This window comes from Onychostruthus taczanowskii, unplaced genomic scaffold (assembly GCF_017590055.1).
Source record: "Onychostruthus taczanowskii isolate IOZ18803 unplaced genomic scaffold, ASM1759005v1 scaffold22, whole genome shotgun sequence".
Lineage (NCBI taxonomy): Eukaryota > Metazoa > Chordata > Aves > Passeriformes > Passeridae > Onychostruthus > Onychostruthus taczanowskii.
Genome location: NW_024499462.1, coordinates 5,440,676 through 5,454,177, shown reverse-complemented (window position 1 = coordinate 5,454,177; position 13,502 = coordinate 5,440,676). Strand labels below are relative to the sequence as shown.

At 37.5% G+C, this 13,502-nt stretch overlaps 1 protein-coding gene across 1 annotated transcript in view; it reads left to right on the top strand.

The window, feature by feature from the left end:
• GRID1 (glutamate ionotropic receptor delta type subunit 1) overlaps positions 1–13,502 on the top strand; it is a 481,999-nt gene that overhangs the window by 367,028 nt on the left and 101,469 nt on the right. The window contains exon 5 of the mRNA XM_041404961.1: positions 2,477–2,530. Coding sequence (XP_041260895.1) covers positions 2,477–2,530 — 54 coding nt within the window. The remainder of the gene's footprint in view (positions 1–2,476; positions 2,531–13,502) is intronic.

The window sequence follows — 13,502 nt, the reverse complement described above, 5'->3', positions numbered from 1 at the left end:
GAAAGTTGAAACCTGAGAGCTGTTTTTCAATAGGGTTTTTTAAAAGGTTTCATTGGATTGCAAGTTTGTAAATATGGTACAAAATGCAGGAAGTTTCAGCTCCCTCCCAGCACGTTTTCGTTTGGAGTAGCAGTTCAGGCTATGTGCTGCAGTTCTGAACAGAAGATATTTAGAGCCATTTAGACTTGACTACCTACGGTGATGTTTCTAAATACATTTCAAGCTATTAGAATGCAGAGCCATTGGCTCTGTAGGAGGAGCGCTGAGTGGTCTGGCACTCTGATGACTAAAGATAAACTCTTTAACAGCCTAAATTTAGGCACCTCATTTTAAAAACTTTGGCCCAGATATGTGAACCCAGAAGAATGAGATACGATAATTCATTTCAAATTCCCTGGCTCTTGCGTCTCCCCAGCCTGAGCATTTATTCATACAAATTGCTCACTGTTGCAGATGAATCACTAAATGTAGCCAGTGCAATAACTCTGCACCTGAGCATTATTTCATTCTGCTTTGCTAATGCTAGCAGCACTTTGCTCTTTCTCTGTATGTTACAGCACCTGGCTACTTTGGCTTTGTCTGGATATATTTGGGAGATGAATAGGGAGAAAATGTACACATTTTTGCCCTCCTGTTCATCACTGCTATCTTTCCTAAGGGCTGCTGTTCCTCAGGTGGTGAGCTTAATGTTCCTCCCAGCTTAAAACAAATGCAAGGGAGGCAATTATCAAGGGGATAATGCTCTTCATGATGAAGAGAATTACTGCGTTCTGTCTGTGTTGATTTTCCTTTTTCAATGAGTTTGCAGTTTCTCTTGGGATTTTTGTCTCTTTAAAGGAGTATTTGGCTTGGGAACATGAGAAATAGATGGAGGGGTATGTGTGTTGCCCACAATTTTCTCTTGCGGTTGTATGAGCTGCACAAATGAGCAAGATTTTAAAACACAGTTACTTAAGCAAGTAATTTATACCTTTTTTAAGGATACAGTGTAAATTAAGATTAATGTTAAAGACGCTGGTGTTGGCTACTTAGTGAAGTTTTACCTCATATTTTTGAAGGAATCGGATATCCCTTAGCCTATATCAAGGATGGATCTCTTGTCATTCCAGTGCAGCCTTCGAAGTCGTGGGCGTTTATTCTAAGCCAGTCATCTGTAGTCAGTGTCATAAGAGAAGGTGATTCATCCCATCTGACACTAAATATCTGAGAGGCTTATTATGCAAATGTGTTCTGAAGAGGAAGGTGGTTGATGATGTTCCTGCTCAGCCCAGTGCTACAGTCTACGGAGCCTCTGAGTACCACTGCAGTCTTTTTTGGCATACTGTGGAAATTATCCAGGTTAAAAACCAGTAACTGGAAATATTTTGTTCATTTGTAATTTTCTGTACTTTTTTTTTTTTTTTTTAACTGGGTTCATTTCAGTGATTCATAGGGCCATTTATAACAGAGAGATAAGAATATCTGTTCGATAAATGCGGTCATACTGGCACAGACAAAAGAAGTGGTTGAAGGCAGGAAGATTCTAAACCGTGTAATGAACTGCCTCCTGAAATACATGTGTGCACTGTTGTATTAGAAGAGACGAACACACTGCAGTAATTGTTTAACCATGTATTAAGCAGGACATTAACAATATCACTGGCAGTGTAGTGTAGATCTCTCCATGCTTGCTATCACTTTATTAGACTACTAAGTGTCTTGAAATGAGCTTATCTATGTCAAACAAAGGTGACATTTAGGAACTTGTGTGTTTATTGTGAGATCCTTCATCTGAGGTTTTCTCTCAGTACTAGTAGTGCAATCTTCTCCAGTTTTAGCTTCCCAGTGGGTTACACATGTATGGATAAATATGCAAACTGCTGAGATGGGATGTTTCTTCATAACATGTAGTGATTATCCAAGTTCATACTAAGAAGAAAATAATATGCAAATAACTTTTTCTTGAGCCTTATGTAAATATGAGGAGAAGATGAACTCTCATATAAATGTGTGAACTTCACTTGAGCACCTCATTGTTGTGTTTTTAATTAACTAGGTTAGTTAACAGATTAGCTACCAGAGGTGTAATGAGCCAGAGACAATATATTTTGGGAGGCAAATTGAAAAGAAACCCAGCTGAGGAGGATGCATTAGATATATCATAGAGAAGTTAGATCTCCTGAGCTGCATGTTCTGTGCAGTTATTTATCACAGGATCCTTTATGCTCATGTACCAGCCTGTCCCAGTGTGCTTTTGTGGTACAGGACACAGGGCACTTTGGTTTAGGAACTGAAGTCAGAGGAAGGTGGCTATCCCCAATTAGTGTTCCATGAAGCAGCAGAGGAAGAGCTGAATAGAACTATATAGAAACAATATCAGTAGCAATGAAAACAGTCAAAATGAGCTTTATAGTACATTTTTATGTAAGTTCTTTCTGGAATATATTTTCCATTGTTTTATTTATTTTTATTATTATGTTTCTTTTTATTTTTGTAGGCTGTGGAAACCAACCTTGCATCAAAGGATAGTCACTGGGTCTATGTAAATGAGGTAAGAAAGTCAAAAGAGAAAACACAGCTTGCTACATTCACTCATCACCATCTTTTGTTTCATATGTTTTGACACACCAGATTGAGCATACATGTAGCATTTTTGCTTTTTGAATGGCACAAGGTTCAAACTCCGTGGTGTCATTGCTTGTCTGTCTTAGTTGAATTGGCATAGGTTGGACACCAGAGGTCAAGATAAAGCTTCCAATATACCTCAGAGCAATTTTATCTTCCTGCTGACACTATTTCATTAGCTATTTAGGAGGCAGAGAATATCTCAAAAGAAATCTCAAACACAGGCATGTCCCTGGCAGAAGCTCACCCTCCTTCACCCTGCTGTGCAATCTGCACACAGATGCCAGGAGACGAAAGAGCCCTTGCAAGCTTAGTCCATTCAAATATGTATTTACATGACACACAGGCTTTCTCTAGTGCAGAACTGTGTTGGTGTATTGGCCAACATCCAGAATAACTTAAATTCAAAATGTAATGTTTCTCTCTGCAGCAAGTGGGATCCTGTCCTGCTACAATGATTATTTATTTTACCTTAGTGCCATGATGCCCTAATGAGAATCTGTTCAGATTCTTATTTCAAGAACAATGAAATGTTGTACCATATAAAGTAACTTATAAATCACTGATAAATGGCAGTATTTTATAATTTCCTTGTTTAAATAATGATTTATTTAAAGATAGCAAAATATATAATTTAAAAAGAACGGTGTTCACTGTCTTATTTTTACATTATAAATACATAGCCTCTAATTTAATAGCCAATTCCTTTGTTAATTTCTCCCTCCTTTCTTTGCACCTAGCTAATAATTTTGGATAGGCAACTTTTAATAGTAACTATAAATTGTATTGTATGGCATTAGACAGGCTCTGTAATTAAATAGGGGTTAGGAAAAGCGAGTGAAATCCCTGCTTGTAAAGGCTTTATAAATTCTTTCTAGTCCTTTTTACATTTAAGTACCTCCTGGTTTGTCAGCTGCTGTAATGACCCACTACAAAACATCAGCAAGATGCCCAGAGAGTCAGTGTTTATATTCACATAAAGATAATACAGTGCATATTTCCCTAAACATTTATAGAGGGGGAGTGTTTGTGAATTTTTTATTGCTTCTGTTATTGTTCAGATGTTAAAATTCACTTCACAAAGCATGAATCTGAAACATTGTGGTAAAAGCCTTCAGCACTCATGCACTAATGTGTGCACACTCATACACACACAAACAAATCACACAGGGTGTCAGTTCTGCTTCTCTTTTGGAAGCTTTTGTTTTTTTCTCCTTTGTGACTGAAGACTGGGTAGGGAAGCTATGGGAGCAGCATGTGAATTTAGAGTATAAATTTCTAGTGAAAAATAGCAGTGCACGTAATTTATAAATTTCTCAAAATGCAATTCAGTCCAAACAGACTATTAGAGAAGCTTTTCAGACTCACAAAACTTTGGAGAAGTCTTTGCAGGCAAAAGGAAGAGGAAATGTCTTGGCTTTGGCTGTCCTTTCTTTAACAGAAGTGCTGGAGTTTGTGTGTGTGCTTAAAGCTTCTGTTGGAAGGTGCATTGAGCATCTCCATGGATGCATCTATAGAAATTTGGAGGTTCCTTAGGGCTTGCTTCTTATTTAAGTGTGCATTCCCCCCATGCTAGCAAGAGGACAGACTGATTAAGCTTTCCATGTACATGTTTCCAATTAGTGGTACTGGGAACTGCATGAATATTTGCTGGAAAAGGTGATGCTGATTCTTACTGTGATTTGCGGAATGGAATTAACTTTTAATTCCCAACTGTCAAATCAGCTGTTTTTGATGCGTTTCCATAAGAGTAGAAGTCCATTATGCAAATGGACCAAAGTCTTAGCCGGTCCTTTTTTTTTGTGCCTGGGCAGATGGAGGACCCTACATTTCCCTGTTCACCCTGAAACCTAATGATCCCATTGCAAGGGAAGAAGGGTGTAGGTCTGGCTGATTGAAGGGGCAGTAGCTGGAAGAGAGCACAGGGACAATTTTTTCCATGGTGGTTCCTTGTAGGAAGAGCACTGGATGGCAAACATTTTTTAAGGCCTTTTGCACTTCAGGGAGCCATTGAAGGGCTTTGTAGAGCTTGGGCTTTTGAGATCTGCTGACCCAGAGCACCCTACAGTGTGCTCTGTCTCCCAGTTCTCATCAAGCCAATGAGGACCTGGAACTTGGACTTACCTTGCTACAGGAAGCATAACTATATAGCATGATGTTATTTCAGTAAGGGATTTTATTGTTTTCTTACTTTAATTAAATCTACTTTACTCTCTCTGCACTGACAATCTGATAAAAATTTGTGTTCTTTTTTTTTTTTTAATTATTATTTTTTTTCCCTTGTGTGCCTTCCCTTGTGGTAGAATAGGAGTTAAGTTTTGGAGGTAGAACAAATTTTATCACTTAAATTTTGCTAGATAAGCAAAACCACCAAGCTTTGGATGAGTTAACTTTAAATCTATATAACTGGTAATTACACGGGAAATGAGCAAACAGCTATACTGATAAAATCCTGTTTGCTAGTTTTCAATAACCCAGGTCTGTGCTGAAGTATCTGTTCAGTTTGGATGCCATTGCTGGTGAGAAAGGACTTGGTCATCTTTAGAAAAAGGCTGGTTAATTGGGAGTTAAATTTATTGTGTGAGGTTGGAAGGCTGAAAATTTGGCAGGTTTTCTAGGGTAAGAGAATACAAAGGGATGGGTCTTTTCAGGCAGTATCATGTCCTCATATGTCCTCTTTGCAGCCTAAGTCATAAAAAACTTACTGCTTAAAAAAAATATATATTTGTTGTCCACTTTTCTGGTTTCTAACAGGTTATGTTTCAATATCGCAATAGCAAAATCTTCCAAATGATGACTACTACATGCTTAGCTGTGTTTCCAGAATAGTCCAAAACACTTCATTATTGTTGACTGTGTGGGGAGTTGTCAATGACCTGCAGTTTTGGAAGATCTTTTAGAACATATCTGGTGTTCTGCTTGTACCTTTGCTGTTTATACCTTTGATGGTTGAAGTGACCCACCAGCTTTGATCAACTTGTGCTGCTGCTTCTTTTGGCAAGACTGGCACAGTTAGAGATGGCCCCTGTTTTTTGGATGCTTATTTCCTGCTTTTCTACCCAGTTTTCTTTATTATTTTTTTTTCTCCTTTCTTTGTCTTTCATACCTGGCATTAAGCATCTCTGTTGGCTCCTCATGACATTTTTCATTCTCTCCTTCTCTTTTTCTGCCTTTTCTGATAAAATGCTGTGCCTTGCCCAGGGCATGTGTCTGTGGGAGAGGTACAAGAGCAATACTTGAAACTGAATTTGGATGATGTTGTACCAGGAGCAGTGCTCCAGGAGCTTGTGTCTGCTTCTTTATTAGTAGCAGCAGTAGGTCTGGGAGTATAAAAAAGTGTTAGAAACCATATTTCCCTTTTTGTGGGACATTTCATGGTTTTAAAATTGTCTCCATTCCAACGGTAAAGAAAAAATAAATTATTCTGGAAAACTAGAATATTGAACAAAAATATAATCAAATTAAACTCAGTATTTTTTCCCCCTCATATCAATATATTTAATTCTAATTCCAAGGTTCTAAACATTCTCTATTTTTACATGTAAATTAGTACAGAAAGCAATGAACTTCTCTTCCTGGAATGGTACAGAATTTGGCAGATAATTCAAATTAGTTGTTCCACTATTAAGACATAATTTCTGTAATTTATTTTTTAACTTCTTTTTTATTCAGTATTTTAATCAAAAGCTGTAAGACATAGTCTGGCAAAGCACAAGACTACTTGTTGATATAGGAGAACACTTTTTGTGAAGGGCAGATAGGGATCAAAAAAAGGCAATGTAGTAATGTAGTGTTACATCAAAAAACATCTGTACCCACTCTGAACCTGAGGAGAGGTGAGGGAAAAACTTGTTTGGAAATATGCAGAAGACACTGTTTTTAAAAGTGCCTTTTTTTTTTTTTTTTTTTTTTTTTTTTTTTTTTTGACAGAAATGCCCCAAAGACAAGAAATTAAAATAAAGGAAGATTTTAATTTCCTTGCAGTGGAGATAATAGGGTTGGGACACAGACAGAGCTTCACAAATTTCCTTTGATTGACGTTATCTGTGCATGTTTAAAATGTTAAGGCAGCCATCAGTTCAGATTTCATTATGGCTGAGGAAGAATGGGCTAAGGAAGCCAGAAGGTAATTGGTGTGAAAGTGATCATGCCATGGTAACATGAACTTTTTGGAGAAAAGGGAGAGGAGGGAAAAGGACCATGGGGATAACGGACATCAAAAAATTGTCCAACTTCACAGCTTTGGGAAACTAGTAATGCTTTTGGAAAGACAACACAGTAAGTAAAGGGTGGTTGAAGAATTGTGGGATTCTCTGAAGATGAAGGCATAACAAGGTATCCTTATGGTGACAGTGGGTTATCTTCACAGAACTTGAAATCAGAGATGCATTCTAAAGAAAAAGTGATTTAAGAAAAGGGCTAGGGAAGAGTGTAAAGGAGTAACAAAGTAACGGATTATAAAATAAGGCTGTGTTGCAAAATGACTCATACCATGGATCATGAAAAGTAATAAAAAAGGCTTATATATAGCAGAAGATAAAGTGAGAGGTGATTACTTGAAAAATGGGGGTGTAATGTTTTTACTTAGTTCACTGATTCTGACTTTATAGAAACTATTAATTATTACCAGACTGTTAAGAACACCTTGTTGTAGTTCCAGTTGTTTTAGATGAATTTGAAGCACTCCACCAGGTGAGATTTAATATAGAGAAGTGCTTTTGCTCGTGGCTACAAAATGAGGTATAGGTGGTGAGCATCTTCAGGAGCAGCTTAGAATCCTTGTGGATAAAAGCCAGAATGAGAATCAGTGCTGTTGTGTTCCTGCTGAGTTAGCAAATGTAGTCCTCAGATATGATACCAGAAACATCCATTGTAAGATAAGGGAGGCAATTATTTTGCTCTGTTTGACATCAGCTTGGATTTGTTGGAACAGTATTGCAAGTTTTGGGCAAAATACTTTAAAACAGAACAAGGCATGCAGAGCAATGTTGAAAATGTAGAGAAAAGCACTTAGTGTGATGAAAGCTTGGTAAAATATGACCCATGTGTAAAGGCTGAAAAACTTGGATACAAACATAACAAGAATATGTTCACATCTTCAATCTGGAAATACAAGGGAAATACAATTTAATCTTCTGCAGTGGAAATTAGGTCTAGTATTGGAAAATGGTTTATGATCCAAGTGTGAGAGTGTATAGGAACAACTTCCTAGGTTATCTTCTTCCATCCCATCATCTGTCTCTTTTCATACCTGATTCTGCTCTTGTTTTTTATTCTTCATATTTCAACATCCTACTTACATTATATAAGTCAGCTAAATAATTTCAGTGTCACAATGGAAAGACAAATACACCTGTGTTTTCAATGCCACTGGGTATTTTCTGATCTGCACCTTCTGCTCTAGGACTCTCCATCTATCTTTTTTCAATGTGGTTATGACAGTGACAGTTTATGCAAAGAGTCACTGCATATACTTCTTACTGAACTATTTATTCAAGACTTTTGGTGGTAAACATGAATGTATGGGATCTGTGACTCATGGTTGGTTTCCAGCCATGGAAATCACGGAGCTCCATCCTTCTCTGTCTAGTGAATAAGCTGGAATGACTGTGTTTGATTGGATTTTGTCAGCCAAATCCACCCTTGGGGCCACCTCAGTGATTTGACTTAGCCAGGGATGAACTGAGCATTGTGTTTCCTGGTATCAATCATTTGTAATGGAGGATTATGTTGTAATTGTGTGTGGTTTGGGTAGAAGAATGCCTAGTAATGAATTACTTGCACTTTTAATGTTTTAAAAATAGATTTAATTGTAAGGTGTAAAAAGCGAGTCTGAAAGCTCAAGATCAGAGCTCCCTCTTGACTACAGTTTTCATTTGTTGCTTTTACATTACATTGATTTTCATTGATTCAGATCAATCCACACCAGAGCAGATACAAAGGAGCATTTGTCATTTACACAAAATAACTTCTTTTTTAGTTTTAGAATCACCACATTCTGTGCCAAATGGACTAACAAATGCTGAAATTCAATATTCGCTTCTAAGTTCTCAAATTGCAAACGGTAATAGCGGGGAGAACTAGTAGAAATTTCATTACATTATTTTTTTACTGTCTAAGAGATCAGGTAGTCTCTAGAAAGGAATGTACTGTAGGGTAAAGAAGTCCTTGTAGGTTAAGTGCCAACCTCCTGTCGGTATTTCTCAGGGCACAGTGGTTTAAGAAGTGAGGAGGTTAGTGGGTGACTGAATTTCTGTATTCCTGTGTTTCAACATACAGTTTAATGCTATGCAGAGTAACTTGAATCTAAGGTTGAAAATGGGCTCATTTCTTCATCTCTTAGAAGAAGTTGTGCTGTTATTTGTCCCATTTAAAAGCAAACAAACAAAAATCAAACAGCTTACACTGCAACATTGTGGGGTGGATAGCTGAAAGGTAAGTTGTATTTGTAATGGCTCCTGCAAAAAGATGCTTTTTTTTTATAGATAGAATGTGGAAAACCAGTTGATCCTCATGTACTAACCTGAACTTAATAACTGGGGTTTTTAAAAAATCATCAGTAGCTTTTGCAGTGCTAAGGAAAACCATGCTTATTTAAAAAACAAGTCAGGGACTAATGTTTTATTGGTGGAAAGTTCTTTTCAATAAGAAATCTGAAACAAATAGTTGTAGAAATAGAATATAATACAAATTCCAAGTCCACAGGAAAACAAAGTATTCCGTAGTAAAGAAACACCTGAAATTCTTGTAAGCTTTAATTAAAAAATAAAACTAAACTCTGATTAACACCCAGAAAAAGTTGCTTTTTAATATTTTCTCTTTTCAATCCTCAGTAAAGATCCTGATTTGAGTCAGTAAGCACAGAGAAACTACTAAAGCAAATGCAGCTCTAATGTATCTGGCTGAATTCTTCTCTTCCCAACTATTTTGATATTTGTCAGAAAAGCCTTCTTAGCTGAGAAAGAGAAGGGAAAAGTGATGTGGGAAAAAAGTTCTTGGAATTTTTTTTTTTTTTTTGCCAGAAAAGCAATAAAAAATTTTGGAAATATAGCAAGAGTAGACAATTCATCAGAGAAGCCTTAGACAGGAAGTTAGAGTGCTAAGAGACTTTGGGAACTCTGGGCCATGTGGAGATGACATTGTCCTCATCACTGGAATACCAGTCAAAAATTTTAGACAGCAGTTGACCTTATTCTTCCTTTTTGGACAGATGATGCTTTCCAAATGATGCTGGTGGTGATGCCAGTAGATGAATTTATAGATCTTCAGTGGACAGATAAAACTTTCTCAAGCTCAGCCCAGGTGATCAGTCAGAGCATAGTGCAGAAAAATGGCTATTAATGCTTTTCCTTTCCCCTCTCAGGACATTCACTCAGAATATCTTTCTGCTAATCCTTCTCTGCACTCAAGCTTACTTCTTTTTTCTGCTGTTTTCATAGGTCTCCCTTCACCACTGTTTCAGTGTCTATAGGGGGCAGTTTTCTATATGAGGGACAAGAAAATGTCTCATCAACCCCCTGGTGTGGCATACTTCTTACTTTCCATTTCCATCCTGCACTTCTGTTGCTTCTGCCAATATTTGTCTTCTTTCCTTTCACCACATCAGACATGCCCAGTATGTCTGTAGGTACTACTGGTCCTCTTGATTTGAGAATCAAATGGCTTCTCAGCTGTCATCTGGGCACCTCTTTATTATTTTCCTTTATAAAATATTTTTTGAAAGTTGAGAAAAATGAGCAGAAAATAGAATAGTAATTATCAGATAAAGTCTAGCTCAGCAAGATACTTTTTTCCCCAAGGGCAGCATGTAGGCAGGTGTAAGATAATGAGTGATGAGCAGAGTTTTCTTAGCACATGCCTGTAGAGCAATATTGGTAAAACTCACTTTGGGAGAAAAAAAACATATGAATGAAGTGGTTTTTCTTCACTTTTTTTGAGAATATTTTTCCAGAAATGCCTATGTTATTGCATTTTGGGTGATCAACAGTCCATGCAAATTGTTGTGGCCTAATTTTTGCTTGGGTAGAGCCAGGACTGGGGTCCTGCTCACTTTTTTCCTTCATATGGAAGTGCCTAATCTTATTTTCTTTGTTTCATTTTAAAGCACCAATCTGTGTAATGATATTTGTGTTTACTTTGATAACCAGAAGTTGGTAAACTATTAATACTTGCCTATATCTTACTTTTTCTTGGAAAACTTCAGACCGTTTAATAATCATTTACAAATACAAGTGGGGCAAACATTCTAAGATATTCTCAAATTGTACAAAAATACAGAGTAAAAAAAGTTTAAAAATAGAATAGAAATACAAGGAACACAGTGTGGAAATTTCAGAAGATTTAGGGAATGACACATTTCAATGCAAAATGTAGCAATTTGCAATTACAATTTATTCTGATTGTATTCCAGGTACTCTATATTTATTACTTGCCTAAGGAAATCTCACTTCTCTCCTTTTGGCTGCAATCTTCAACACTGCAGCATTTATATTTATTTATTTATTCTCACAGAAATCTGTGGGTTTTCTTTTTCTGATAACTGCTTGAAAGTTATACATAGACTTGAACCAGTACTGGATATGTACTTGCATCATGCCCAAAGGAATGTGTAGATTTTAGAACTGGTCTGATTCTACTGCTGTGGAGTTACACGGAAAGAGTCTCAGTCAGCTAGGAGCAAGCTCATAGATGAGCCTTGATGAGTTGGGAATTCAGTGAATAATAATAATAATAATAATATTTTTTCCCACACTAATATCAGTGGTGGGTTTTTTGTTTGCTTTGTCCAGGTTTTACTATCATTTTGTGTGCTGTCCACCCTGCTCCCCCCCATCCCCAGGAGAATTTTTAGTATGGAATAATATTTTGTTAAATCAGAGGATCTTTTACTGTATAAGCACTCACTATGATCTGAGAAAGACATCTGGACACCCAGTGCAGGGTCCTTATATCTAGAAATAGAGCTAATTAAATTAGGACATCCCTGTAGAGACTTTTAGGAGCATTGGGTAAAAAGAAGTAAGGTGTAGTACTGGATGTGTGGGAGGGCAATGAGGATGGGAGTTGGACAGGTGATTATGCACAGACCATTAGAATTCATCATTGTATTAGAACATTTTCTGTGGTAGGAAAAGTGAATGGTGTTCTTTCTTTGAAGGATCAATCTTTTTATTTGCATATATGTGTGTATATTTACATGTGTGTGTGCATCTGTTCATGTGGGATCCAGAGAAGCCAGCAATATGTAAATGTTGAACAAATTACCTCCAGGGTAAGCTGTGATGAACATTCTCAAAAAATAGCTGATTGAATGTTTTCTGGATTTTCAACAAGTTTTCATTTATAGATGTAAATAGTGCATTGAGGGGAGTTAGAATAATCCATCAAACAGTATTGATACTACTGAAAAAATCCAAATAAATCTCAAACTTGTCTCCATGAACATCTTTTTTCTTACTGCTGTTCTTTTTAATCCTCCAGTTTCTCAGGGATATATTTTCTGGAAATATGTTTCAGTTCTTTAAATTATTAACGCCATTAAAATTTATAATTTTCTGTCATTACCTCTAGGAAAATAGAGATTGTAATGTGAAACATAATTGTCTCATTCTGCGATTTGTGTTATGATAGTTGAGCACAACTAAAGCAGATTTAAGTATTCCCCTGAGCAATATGACGTGGTTTTGCAAACTAACTGAAGTTCTGTGTGTGCAGATAAATAAACAGATAAATTAATTCCACAAGTGGCCAATATTTGTGTTTCTGCCCATCTTTGAAAGGCTGTGTATCACTTAGAGGGGACACAATATGTGTGTGGTGAGAGCTGAACTGAAGGTTTGGGTGATGTGTGATTCTTTGTTTTTTCAGTTTTCAGCCATTTGGTCTGAGTGTGCCTACCAAGGGATGCAGCCTAGGAGGTTATGGGTTAAAGTTATGCCATTAAATTGTCTCTCCCTCAGACTTCAGCTTAGAGGTGTGTTTTAACACCCCTCAGATCCAGATCTTGAGGAGTCTGTATAGCTTGGGGGTCTGCTGCATTGCCTCTTTGTGAGGCTAGAAAACGCTGCCCAGCATTTTCTGTTAAGCCTCAAAACCTTTGTATTCTCTAAGAATATATTTGTGTTCTGATTTACTGTTTTCATGCCACACCAGTTGGTCTGTCATTAATGCAATGAATGTCACCTTCTGCAAAGTTAAAAATTCATGTTCCTAACAAAAAAAAAAAAAAAGGAGAAATTGGCAAAAAATAACTGTGTTGAGCCAAGGTACAGTACTAGTCAACCATAACAAGTAATTATTATAACCCCATGGTCATTTCCTTCACAGCTTGACAAAAAATGGCAAGAAAACAAAATTATTTTTTCTTGAATGTTAAAAGTCCAGGGCCAGGCTCACATCTGCTGATGATGCATCACAAGGTGTGGGCCCATTGACCAAGCACCTGCAGCAACATGAGTAATTTGCAGCCCCCTGAGCTGCAAGGGGCAGAGAGAGCCCTGTGCAGGCTGGGCACTGGGCTGGTCCAGCTGTGCAGCCAGGGCAGTCCAGCTGTGCTGGGGATGGGCTGATGTGATTTGCAGATGCTGCTGGTGGCCCTGCTGAGGACCTGGGATGTAGAGCAGATGCCTGGGGGGTGAGGGCAGGCAGCAGTTAGATTTGTGATTCTGTGTGTCTTTCCTCATAGTGAACTCCTGCCAGGACAAAAACATCACAAGCTGCCTCTTTGTTATGATTTCAGGATCAGCTAAGCCTGTGATTTTCAAACTGGGGTAAAAAAAAAGAGGTTTTGTTTTTGTGTCTGTCTTTAAACACAAAATGTATAAAGCATGGAGAGGACCTGGCTCCAGCCTCCCTGTAAGAGCAGTAGATGCAGGCTCTGTCCCAGGATGGATTAGGAA